The sequence below is a fragment of the Leptinotarsa decemlineata genome, unplaced genomic scaffold (genome assembly GCF_025532065.1).
Source record: "Leptinotarsa decemlineata unplaced genomic scaffold, Ldec_3_MD MMD2_tig00026354_RagTag_RagTag, whole genome shotgun sequence".
NCBI classification, from domain to species: Eukaryota; Metazoa; Arthropoda; class Insecta; order Coleoptera; family Chrysomelidae; genus Leptinotarsa; species Leptinotarsa decemlineata.
The window spans coordinates 6,925,410-6,939,344 of NW_027412702.1; the positions used below are offsets into that span (position 1 = coordinate 6,925,410).

Below are 13,935 nucleotides of genomic sequence, written 5' to 3' on the forward strand. Positions count from 1 at the left end.
CGGACATTATCATACATAATTCCTCTACGCACTCTTACCAGCATAAAGTTGCTGCATTCAATAATATTCTTCATAGACTATTGAATAATTTCCAGAGAGAGCTGAGTTTGATCAAACAAATCAAACAAAAACTACAAAAGCAAGCCATGGACCACATCTACCCAAATTCAAGATGCGATAACGTCAGTTATGAGACATTGTCATTTTTGGCTGAACCAACCAATAATTTTTTTTTGAAGAAAGACTGCGTAAACTTAGCTCACAGAAATAGTAATAGTCCGAATAATAGTGTAAGTGCATTTATTAAAAACAATAAAGACAAAACTTCGATATCGGATAGATCAGGAGTATATCAGCTGAGTTGTGGCTCTTGCCCAAAACTGTATAATGGCCAAACAGGGAGATTATTTTCCAAAGAATTAAAAGCTTAGATGTAATTTTGTGAATAGAAAGACCAATTCCACATTTGCAAACCATCTTTTAGCAGAAGTACATGAGTTCAGTCATGAATATGACATGTTATATTTAGAAGAGAAGAGTTTGAAATTCAATCTTCTAAAATGTCAAGCAATCAATAGATTCAAGAATTCGGGTAACTAACTAAATGATCAATTAGAATTGAATAACCGTTACTGAATATTTTTCAAATGTGGGGACTGGGACATAAGCTCAGGTCATTTAATCCATTACAAACTCAAGTACTTCAAATGTAGGTACTTTAAATTTTAAAATTAGGTATACCAAGCATTAAATTTGTAAAATATAGTAGATAAAGATACGCCCGAAGAAACCATTGTATGGCGAAACACGTGTCGCGTTTTTATAAAACTGTTAAGTGGAACATTTTTGGCTGTGAGTTTTAGAAAGTATTTTGAATTTTTTTGTGTGAGAAACTTTGCCAATCCGACAGATATAATTCAACGCGACAAAAGTTGTTTTCTGTTAGGAACTTGACAATAGAAATAATTGTTGTATACGTTTTTATGAGAGATTGTATCAATTAATCTAAAAAGTCGTTCACTTATACTTCAAGGTCCTTCTTCACAGTAAATTAGAAATCAACCCTGAAAAATCATCGTTGAATTCCTGATAAAATCACTTATCCAATAGATGGCATATATGGGGTTATTTTGTTTGATATTTTGAAGAGGAGTGTGTACGCATCTTAACGATACCTTATATTATTTCACAAAAATTAGGTGTTTCGGGAAATTTACATTACTGTCTTATATATGGAGATATTGAACGTGGTTCCTTTTGAAAAAAATTCCCTATATGCAATCAATTATTTATATTTTGAGCTGTTTTGGAATCATCCGTATCTCTGAGAGTATAGGTTGGAAATGAGTCAAATCACTTTTCAGTATCGTCCTTCCATTTTTTATTTTTATCATTCATTTTTGGATCCATTTTCAACCCGTTTGATATCTTGACAGAGTTTTTCAACACACTGATCTCATTTCAGATCATCAGACACGCACAGTTTTGAAAACAATAACACCTTCTCAAAAACAAACTTGGTCTAAGGAGCAAAACGAAATATAGTCAAAAAGTTTTTCGCTCTGAAAAAAAAAGAAGTGCTAGAATTGAATTAGTTCTTGTTTGTATCTAAAATATAAGGGAAAGAAATATTCATCATTATTAAAAAATAGAAACTGGGCTGCAATCAAAGAATACGTTTACTGTTGTTATAGAAAGAAGAAATAATATTGATAATTTTCATTTGATATTTTTTTACCCATGTTGTAGTTTCATTTCATTAAAAATTATGTTATTTTTTCATACTACGTGTTTATTAGTTTACCGAAAAATTTTTGTCAGCAGTTCTCAAATTGAAGAATAATACTCCATTCAAATAAATGTTTATTCAACCTGATCAAATTTTTTCTGTGCTGAAATATTCCAAGTCTTTTTTATTTTGATTGAAATGTCTGCTGCAGGTTATAATCGATGATGATATGACGTATTCATCGTCATGAACAGTCAACATAATAAAAAAACATTGGTTTAATCTCCACTTCATTATGTTCAACCTGAACAACATCATACCTCCAAAAACTGAAAGGGAGTTTTCGAAAAAACTATTGCTAAGAAAAAGAGAATTGAAACTTATTACTAATATCTGTTTCACAAATTATATCTTACCTTATGCTAGTCACTCAGAATTTCGTTTCGTCATAGAAAACATACTTAGTGCGATTTTTACCTAATTTTTGAACTAAATTATATATCGGAAATCCGTAGTGCTGCTGCGGATTTTTATATAGAATTTATTGAAACTGTAGACATTCTGGATATTCACTATTCATTTCTCAATAAATTCATTACCAGATCATTCATCACATTTTAGATTTTTCGTTTGTGAAAAAAATGTCATTTTTCATCTAATCATTTCTACTCAGTCACACTTCGATTATTTTTGTGCAGTCAGGTTTTCAAATCTACAATTTCAAAGTCAAATCCGAAGTTTCCTGCTTAATGTCTAAAATTGATTTACACAACGCGATTTCTGTTGAGGCGTCCATGCCAAATAATTAGAATTTGAAAATCTACATTTGAAAATACAAACAGGAAACGGTTTAAAATATGTCTGTCGCACCCCTACGAACGACAACCCTCAGAAGTATAAACTTGTACTAGCTATAGATTAATGAGGTCTTACATTTTAACGTGTGATTCCGAACACTATATTGATATTTTCAACTTATAACATATTCAAATTTTTTTATCTAAGATAGTGCAGAGGTTAAAATTGCTTCGACAAGCTAAATGGAATAACGCACTGTTAGTAATTATATTATTATTATCCTAACTAGAACGGAAACAGTACATTTCCGTACTCGACACCGTTATCCGAAAAAGCTGATTTCGGGTAAGTAGTCGAATGTGGGAAAGTATGAGTTCAGATCAAGCATTTTTCTACAAGTGAATATGTTACGAAGCTCTGATAAAACTTTTATATGCGAAACAATTCCTGATCTAAATTGCTTGTATAGACATAGGGTGATGCACGCACACGAACGCTTGTACAAAAAACATACAAAACAGGAACTTTTTCATAAAATTCCACATCTCTCAAAAAAATTTCCATTTCTATTATCGAATTTCTGCACTACGACAATCTAGTTAGAATCATGAAATGCAAGTGCAGCGTTGCCCGATTGTGGGCTGACCAACATGCTATCCATTGAAAGTGTTCGTATAAACCTGGGCTCACAAAGACACTATTCACATCAGGTGTATACAATTACACAGCCACGCCTCCTGGCGAAGTTTTGTGAAAGTAGGTGGTGTATCAGCTATGTGTATATGGTGTAATGGTCGGCCCAACCGAAAATTTGCTAATCGTCATTTCACATGATAACATGCCCAAAAAACACTATATACAGTGGGATACGTTGGTGAGCCCGAAACCGGGACGACCGACGTTTCCGAGGGCTGACCAGAGTTCACATCGAATATTCTACGGGCTGACAAATGACCGTTTACATATATATATATATATATATATATATATATATATATATATATATATATATATATATATATATACATATATATATATATATATATATATATATATATATATATGTTGATATATATATATATATATATATATATATATATATATATATATATATGTTGATATATATATATATATATATATATATATAGGGCTATTCAAATAATTCGTTCCTGTACATAGGGATCTCGTAAACGATAAGAGATAGAGTGTCGGTTAAATTATGGCAAAGTTGCGTATTTTAGAGACCTATTCAATGATGTAAAGAAATCAAATAAAGCTCTTTTAGTTCTGGAGATATACAGGAAAAACCAAAAAAAAAAAACAAATTATTTTTTTCCCTATATCTTCTTTATTTGCAGACATATTCAAAATCTCTCCACATTTTGCTATTGGCACTTGATATGGGCTCTCAGAATATATTCATGAATTTTTTATACCGAGTGTCATTTGACTTAAGCCACCCCCATCTTTTGAATTTTTAAATACGGACCTGTATTTTTGGATCGTAGACGTTCACATCATACTGACAACATACAATGTTATATTTCGCCATAGAGTTTTTCGAGAGTTTTTTTTCATTTTTAGGTACCTATTCATATTTTTTCCATTGCTCTGAACGTTTTCTACAATGAACTTCGAATAAGAAAACTTTTTATGATTATCTTAAACATATCTACAACAAAAATACATGGTTTTTCCTGTATATCTCCAGAAGTAAAAGAGCTATATTCGATTTTTTTACATCATTGAATAGGTCTCTGAAATACGTAACTTTGCCACAATTTAATCGACACTCTATCTCTTATCATTTACGAGATCCCCATGTACAGAAACGAATTTGAATAGCCCTGTATATATATATATATATATATATATATATATATATATATATATATATATATATATATATATATATATATATATAGTTTGGAGGGGTCTCTTGGTGTTTGGATTCTTCTTGAATAAAAGTTTTTCCTTTTTCATGAATATTAAAACGTTTCGTTCTCGGTCAAGGACTTTTTCAATTTAATTTTTTATATTCTCATAACATTTCACAATATACCTAGAAAATTGTGTTTCCACTATGAAATTTTTACAAACCTTTGTTACAACGGTGTAGACGACTCCGCAAATTGCTACTAAAGATAAAAATCCAACAAATCTGTAGGAGTCCTTTTCAAAGCGGAAATCAACAGGTGGTGGATACAAAATGCTTCTGACAAGGCTACCTAAAATGTAAGCAAAGTGTGAAAATTACCATCTACTCAAATAACAGAAGCTTCACCTTTTGCTGTTGAAAATCCTGTTCGAACCACAATGGCTAAAACTTTTTCATTTCCGAAATATCTTGTCTGTATTACCCGCGTTCCGCAAAATAAAGTGTGTCTCCCATGTTCTTTTGGATCATAAGAGATTTGAACACGTGGTAAAGAAGTTTTAGTTACTGGTACAGACTCGCCTGAAAGATATATAAGTAACTCCATCACATATTTTAAACATGTATGTAAAAATAATCAATAAAATGAATGAAATGAAATATTTCTCTTTCCACAAATTAAGTTCTCTTGAGAAGGTTGCTTCAATTCTACTTCATTTGTAATATAGAGAGTTTTTCTGAATATATTCATTTGATGACACCAGATAGCATGGAGGTTATTTAAATATTTGAAAAGTAGTTTTAGCTTAATGCCAAAGCGGAGATTTAAACTACCTAATCACAATTATTGAGTACATAATGTACAATTTTTGACTTTGAAGTAATAATCACAATTAATGGTGCCATTAAATGACCTTTTGTTAATTTGTTGGCCCTATAAATTAAATTATTGCAATTCATTCATATATAAGAAATATGCAATTTTTTTTAAGACTCTGCAGTGACTGAATGCATAGACTTTCAAATAAAATGGTAAGCAAAACTGACGACGACCTCGGTAAATTCAAAATAAAGAAGGCTCTTTCCAAAATTGTAATGACACATTTATTAATTCATGAAAATCATGATACATCAATATTTCTTTCCTTTTTTGTTACTGGTAACTTCATACATACATGCATACATACATACATACATACTTCATACATACATGCAATATTTCAAACACATTCTTTAGTTTTTCATGATATTTGTTATTTGAGTTAATGAAGAAATAGACAAAAAAGTATAAAAATAGGAATATGCTGTCATGTATTTACATACATCAAGGAAATTCTCATGAAAAGTGAAACTATTTTTCATTTCACCTTTATAAGTTTTAATCGATTTGGAATATCTCATGAGCAACTCCCACAGAAGGTCTCATGTTGAGATTAATTTTCCCTTTCCAATCATTTTATTAATTAAGGTACTGTTGTGAGCAAATTCATCATTTTTACACTGATGTATGATAAAGGTTTCACCTAATCATGAATTGATAAGCAGAGCTATTCAAGATTCAGTTCTTGATAATAACGACATCTAAATATAACTAGGTGTTGTATAATCCGAGATCAAAGAGTAATCTGAGAGTAGTTTGTGAAATCGGGCCTAAAAAATCTATATCTGAACTATCATCACCTGTCAACATTGACTCGTTTACAATGCAAGTGCCTGTCAGTAACACAGCATCACAATGCATCGTACAACCGTAAGAAGGAATTTCCATTATGTCACCAGGAACTAAAAGCTCTGTAGATATCGTTTCTGTTTTACAAGAGCCGTCAACTCCATCAAGAGAAGTTCCAACAGGATGCCTCAAGATCGTACACACATCACTGCTGTGTATAGTTGATTGCAAGTTTTTCTGATTCTGCAATGATCAAGAATTATACGTTATGTTAGCAATATTATTAAAGAATAAATTACCTCTCTTGTTTGTTTAACTGACATGCCAATGCCAAACAATGATAGGAGAACAATTGTGGAACCATAGTAGTAATAATTGTCGACAACCCAAAGGATAAAGCTCCATACTTGAAACACATAAAACGGACTGAGAACTGCTGCACACAACAGAACAAAAATGGTTTGCTGTTTCACATCTATGAGATTTTTACCATAAACCAACAACCTAAAAAACATTAAAACTGTTGAATAGTCTGAACATCCAAATAACTCATTTTTGGAAAGATTCATGTATTTAACTACGTTACATAATGTTTGTAGAAGGTTATATAACAGTCTAATTCTCACACTAGGTTGTAAATATATACACATAGTCATGGGTGAACAAATTCTTAGATATTAATAAAACAAAAAATATAAATCAATGATAAATATAGCATAAACATACAATTTTAAAAAAAAGCTAATCGTAAATCTACAACAAGAATTCTGCACCAGGATTAACAACAAACTTCCCCTTCTTATATATTATTATTATATACAACTATAATAATGTCAAAAATCATTTTGTAAATATTCTGCCACACTGTAAAACATTTAGATTTCAAATATTGTTTCATTCTGATTTTGAACTGATTAAAATTAAGACTTCTTAATTTTGACGGAACTTTATTATATAAATTCAAGTTAAAAAAATTCATTTTGGGTGTTGTCAAACGAAATTTGGGTATAAATATATATATATATATATATATATATATATATATATATATATATATATATATATATATATATATATATATATATATAATCTAGAAAGGTTAATGCAGTCAAGCTGCTGGAAAATAATTCCATGAAAATCAAAAAATAAATAGATAAGTACTTTCTTGGTTTTTTCTCATTTTGTCTTCAATCGAGGACCGCCTGCCCGGTACTGACGATGCCCAATAGGCTGAAACAGCTGTATACCGGTGGCTCTTAAATTGAAATCAATATGGGAATGATCAAAGAGTACTTATCTATTTATTTTATATATATATATATATATATATATATATATATATATATATATATATACAGGGTATTCCATATTCGATGGTCTATTAGAAGTATCTAGAGAACAAAAAAAGATGAGTGTTTCAAATTTTTGGTTACCGATGTAAATGGCTGTGATCTATCGTTTGAAAATATTTTCATCTCCGCATTGTTGCCACATCTACATGTAACAAACATCAACTTGGAAATTTCAAATGGAACACCCTATATATTATATCATTTTTGAATTCTGCATCGAATTCCAAATAAGTTTTGTGAACCATGTTCTATACCTATCTCTCACCGTTTTTAAAATATTAATTATTTTGTAATTTTTTTGGGCCAAACCATGGTAATTTTATTATTTAATATCACATGAATTAACTGATAGACTGAACTCAAATTCTGGCAACATTGAGATAAGTTATGGTGGTTTTTATTTCAGAACAAAACTCAAATCTTATTTTATACAAAGTGTCTGAAAAATACGTCTCAATTTGTATCTTTGATAAACGACCATAACTAATTATTTTCAAATGGAACACCCTGTATATTATTCAATTTTCGAATTCAACCAACCAATATGAACAACTTTGATCAACTATGTCCTATACCTATATCTAACCCTTAATGAGATATGAATTATTTAAAAAAAAATTGCTCCTATGCAAGTATGCAAGCATATAATTTCCAATAAAATTAAAAATCAAGTGCATCAAATGACAAAAAATCAAAACTAGATTTTTTTGTAGGTTTGATTTTCTGGTGGTTACATTTGATACTGAATTATCCCTACTTAATGCTTGCCATTCACCTAAAAACTTCAATAGATCGACGTCATTGCATGATCAGTCAGTCATGTCACAGCACATTTCCAGCGGGTCGCTTATTTTGAAGACACCCTAGTTTCTAGTGTTTTTTTATGTAATCCCAGGTATTCTGAACACCGGGCGGCGACCGAATACCAAGTCTCCAAAAGTCGTACCCACCGATTCTCGAAAATATCAGTAAGTTCTGTGCTCACGTCATCAAACTATTGTTCAGGCATTCCCTCACAGTCGTTTTCAGAACATCCACATAATTTTTGACACTTCAAATTTGTGATTCAGAGGGAAGCAGAAACAAAATGGATAACTGTCATACAATTTAATGATTCTGACATAGGTGTTTTATTTAGTAAATTGTAAAAACATGTTTCACAAGTATTTCATGACTATAAAAGAGGGGGACCCTTGCGCAAAATTCACCTCGTATTCATGTGCCAAAATAGTATCCGCACGATAATACTCATAAGTATTGCCTTTTGTCTAATACTGTTCTCGTGTTTGTAAAGATGATTGGCCTTTCAATTCAATGAGAGCTCAATATTGTTTATCGGAAAGCCGTTGAGGTGTAAACAGATTTTTAACTTCAGTAAGGAACATAACCTCAAATTGAAAGTTGGTTCATCTGTAAATATCCAATAAGGCATTCCAGATACTTGTCAAATGACGAAATTAAGCTGGCTGGCTGGAGGGCATCTGCCCTCCAGATACATTGCTTTTTTTCTCAAAAGTGTGATTTCCATAGTAAAACTGGTGTTTGCCACCCAGACATCACGTGATCTGGAATTCCTAATAATATGCATACGTTCTCAATAACATACATACATATAATACACACATTCTAAAAATTTCAGGTTTGCAATAGGACGTAGGTCTCGGGCCTTCGGAAATTTACTCCTTCAGATTAAAAATTATGACAAAATGAGATTGTTTTTGCAAGAAATACTTTTTGAATATTATCAAATCAAAGAAAAATTCAATACATGGTGATTTTTTTTCTATTTCCAATCAACTACTCGAATATCAAGAGTTTTAAAAATTAATTTTGAATTTTGCAACAGAATTTCGGCAAGGATAATGGTGTGTCATGATCCAAGTCTGATTTGAAAAACAAAAGAATGGATTTGTCAATAACTTGTTTAAATAGTCCGACTGTCATATTGAAGTAGTGAAGATGGATAATAATATTAGTTATTCGAACTCTGAAATCCTAAATTTGTTTTATATTCATGGAGAGTGCGCTAAAATCATATCAAGGACCTGTAGAAGATTTAATGAGTTATATCCTAACTTACCGGCAATGAATGAAAAAAAATTCAGAAGACTTGAACGAAATTACCTCAACTATGGAAAAGTTCGTGCCTCAAAAAATCGAGTGAGTCCGGTGACGGTGATATGGAAAATGAAATAAATATTTTAGGATATTTTTATGCTTATCCTCATGCACAAGTATCTAGTGCTGCGGTTGATTTAGGAATATCTCGAACTTCTATATGGAGAATTTTACAAAAACATAATATGCACGATTATAAATTCATTAGGCTGCAAGCTTTGCATCAATGTTTACAAGTGAATGGCCAGCATTTCAAGCACCTGAGCTACTGAATTTTTGTCATGTCAGTATCAAATATCAAATAATTGCGAAGCTAGTTTCACAATACCATCTCTTGTTTTTTAGAATTATTTTGGTTGTCAATTTAATTGGTTGTCAATTTAATTTTGAACAGTGTTCGTTCTGTCGAAATAGTAATGTTTGTCTTACACCCACTATGAAGGTCCATTGATGTGTTCCATTAAACCTTTCTGAACTAATATGAAGTTATTATTTATCATTCGATGTGTTCAATAATACATTTTTACCGAATTTTGTATTTGAAATGTTATATTTGTAAAGACGCAAAAAAATTATAAAATAATTCATATCTCATAAAGGGTTATGACGTCGATCTATCGAAGTTTTTAGGTGAATGGCAAGCATTAGGGAGGGATAATTCAGTATCAAATGTAACCACCAGAAAATCAAACCTCCAAAAAAATCTAGCTTTGATTGTTTGTCATTTGATGTACTTGATTTTTAATTTTATTGGAAATTATATGCTTGCATACTTGCATAGGAGCAATTTTTTTAAAATAATTCATATCTCATAAAGGGTTAGAGATAGGTATAGGACATAGTTGATCAAAGTTGTTCACATTGGTTGGTTGAATTCGAAAATTGAATAATATACGGGGTGTTCCATTTGAAAATAATTAGTTATGGTCGTTTATCAAAGATACAAATTGAGACGTATTTTTCAGACACTTTGTATAAAATAAGATTTGAGTTTTGTTCTGAAATAAAAACCACCATAACTTATCTCAATGTTGCCAGAATTTGAGTTCGGTCTATCAGTTAATTCATGCGATATTAAATAATAAAATAACCATGGTTTGGCCAAAAAAAATCACAAAATAATTAATATTTTAAAAACGGTGAGAGATAGGTATAGAACATGGTTCACAAAACTTATTTGGAATTCGATGCAGAATTCAAAAATGATATAATATATAGGGTGTTCTATTTGAAATTTCCAAATTGATGTCTTACATGTAGATGTGGCAACAATGCGGAGATGAAAATATTTTCAAACGATAAATGTGAAGATCGCTTGATAACAGATAGAAAGGAGGTGGCCGATGCTTTTGCAATACAATTTTCGAAAATCTGCAAAAACAAAACAGATGATTATTTCGGAAAAAATCCTACTTTCAATTGTTCTGCTTCCAGTAATTCTCTAAATAATATTTTTGTCCCATATCTAACTGAAACCGATGTATATGACATTATTAAATCACTGAAAAATACAACCTGTTCAGGAATTGACGAGATATCACCAAAACTATTGAAAACTATGCTTGCTTATATTATCACGCCTTTAACAAGCTTAATCAACTTATCACTAGCTGAAGGTGAATTCTCAAATTTATTGAAAGTTTCTCTTGTGTTTTCCCTTCACAAAAAAGACGATAAACAAATAATAGATAATTATCGCCAAATATCACTTCTAACAGAATTTTCTAGAGTCAGTGAACGCTGTGTGTACAATATAGTAGTAAATTTTGTAGAGCACAATAATCTGTTAACGCAATCTCAACATGGTTTCAGAAAGAGTAAATCTATAGAATCAGCCACAAATCATTTAATGAATTTTGTTTATACTTCTTTAGACAAGGGACAATATGTAGTATCACTTATGTTTGATTTCTCAAAGGCTTTTGACTGCCTAAACATTGCTTTCATTTTGGAAAAACTCAGTTTTCGTGGTATCATGGGCACTATTTTGAAATGGTTTGAATCTTATTTGTCGAACAGAAGTATAATTGTTAAAATGGAACATTGATTATCAGAGAGGTGTGCTGTTTCTTTAGGCGTACCTCAAGGATCAGTACTGGGACCGTTAATTTTTTCTTCTATTTGTTAACGACCTTCCCAACCACATAACTGTTGGAAAAGTTACAATGTTTGCGTACGATACCACCACTGTTTGTAAACAGCTCAATAAAGCATATTATGCAATTGTGCAAATGAATCCAATTTTAGACAGGAATGGGTTGTTGAACCTATACTATGCATTTGCATATAGCCACTTATAATATTGCAACTTGGGGGCTATCAACTGAGTACAAAAGAGTTTTTATGTCTCAAAAAAAACTTATTAGACTAATATTCAATTTGGAACATAGGGAATCCTGTAGATCCACTTTTAAAGAGCACCGTATTAAACCATTCCATTCCATATTTATCCTAAAATGCGTAACACCTTGACAGAAACATTCGTTTATGAGAATTGTAAAATGGTTCAGAATAATTCCAAGAGAATCTTTTAATATTTTGCTGTTGATATCATAAGCATCATAGCTAGTTGGGTAACACGATGAAATCACCTCAAAAAAACAATTGATTTCTTGCCAACTTTCCAAATTCAAATAATTTTTCTTCTTTCATAAAACATACTTGCATAAAACTTCATTACTTTTGTCGTTGTCATCATATACAAAGACACAGTGTTTTTTTATTTTTTATATGTATCTAACACTTCTGATGATTTTTAAGATTACTTATAGTGGAAAATTATTTTACAACATTAAAAAGCGATAACACTTCCATGATCCAGAACCATTAAAAAAAACAACTTGTGTGGCGTAGATAGAAATATAATGTATTTTAAGGTTTAGAATATCTTAATCCATGTAATGAAAGCAGTACATTTGAAAAGTTTCACCGTCTTTATTGAATCTGATATGAAATACGACAAAGTCTGAGACAGCTTGAAAATCAAAAATACCCTTAATAAACTTGTTTTCATAAAATTTGAAGAATTAATCATTATTAACCACTTATTGTTTTTCTTCGAATTCACCTAGTACATAAAATTAATATTGTACAGCAACAACTTTTCCTAAAATCTGTTCACCCAGAATCAATAATTATTAATTATTCAAGTTCTGTGATAACTGTGGTACAAAATGCAAAGTAGAATAATTTGAAGTGTAAGTTTGACTGAAGAAGCCACCGTGTAGTTAATAATGTGAAAATTACTCAATTAGGTACTTCCGAGGAAAATTAAAATACTTCACATTAGAATTTCAAGTCTCACCTCATAAACTGCTCACTGTCGGTTAAAGGTCTGTACCTGTGAAAAACATTACAAGCAACTCCTGCTTCCAAACCTGCCAATTTCATAAATTCCCTTTTTTCGTTATTCCAAATATATGTCACTTTTTTGCAGGAGAATATATGCAACCTAAAAAATTCAATGGCAATCAATGATAATTTTCAGGTTCACATTTTAATCATACTTATCAAGTTCCCTGAATTCTCCATTTTCAAAATGTACTGATAAACCAGGAGGTGCGTCAGAAACAGGTATCTGATTATGATTGAGTCTCCTTGTGTCCTTTTGGAGCTCTGCTATGCTAGCAGGAGTAATAGTGTGAATACCTCGAACATGATATATTTTGTGGTTTCCATTATATAATTCCTTAAACATAGAAACAAAAAATTGTACCTAAAATGCCCAATAATAATGAAGCAGAACACAATTTGGAGATGGTTACTAATCTACATAGGTCACTATTTGTATTTTGAGCTTGAGCAACACAGACGCCATCTGACATTTCCAATTGAAAATTTTCAACCATAACTTTCTTTAGAATGTTTACTCATTTGAGGATTTGCGTTGTTTACAGTGGTTTGAAAATTTTGTCTCAGTGAAAAAATAGAATTGACTGGTGAAGTTCAGTGGGATGATTTGATGTGGATTATCAAGACAACTGTGAATCAGGTTTGTCTCTTGGATCTCACATAAAAGTGCTCAAAAAATACAATGACACTGCTTCATCATGGAAATGTATGATTCAAAAAATGAACACCAGTCGACTACATGGGTGTGCCAAATTGAATAAGTTAAATTCAACAAAAATTAGTCGTGCACAGAGCACTTCGAAACAATGAAGGTCTGTTTCTTTTGGAAGAACTCGTCATGTGGCAACACTACCTCTGAAGGAACATATTGAAAAAAGGAAAACTAATGAGCAAGCTCATGCTTGCTCCAAGCATGGATGCTTTTTATTGACAGAAAGCTGTCGATGTGAACATAAAACATGTTTTGAAGATAACTCAAACGTAGAATATATGTTATGACAAATGATTCAAACACATACAAAAGTGTATAAATCATTAAGGA

The 13,935-nt window shown here is 31.1% G+C and overlaps 1 protein-coding gene across 5 annotated transcripts in view; it reads right to left on the reverse strand.

Annotated features, from left to right (window-relative positions):
* The window catches only part of LOC111514832 (polyamine-transporting ATPase 13A3), a 53,336-nt gene that overhangs the window by 15,437 nt on the left and 23,964 nt on the right, over positions 1-13,935 (reverse strand). For all 5 annotated transcript variants that reach the window (XM_074184523.1, XM_074184520.1, XM_074184521.1 and 2 more), the window contains 6 exons: positions 13,049-13,230; positions 12,847-12,993; positions 6,372-6,576; positions 6,084-6,315; positions 4,812-4,985; positions 4,628-4,755 (listed from right to left, as the gene is read on the reverse strand). In XM_074184523.1, the coding sequence (XP_074040624.1) occupies positions 4,628-4,755; positions 4,812-4,985; positions 6,084-6,315; positions 6,372-6,576; positions 12,847-12,993; positions 13,049-13,230 (1,068 nt within the window). The remainder of the gene's footprint in view (positions 1-4,627; positions 4,756-4,811; positions 4,986-6,083; positions 6,316-6,371; positions 6,577-12,846; positions 12,994-13,048; positions 13,231-13,935) is intronic.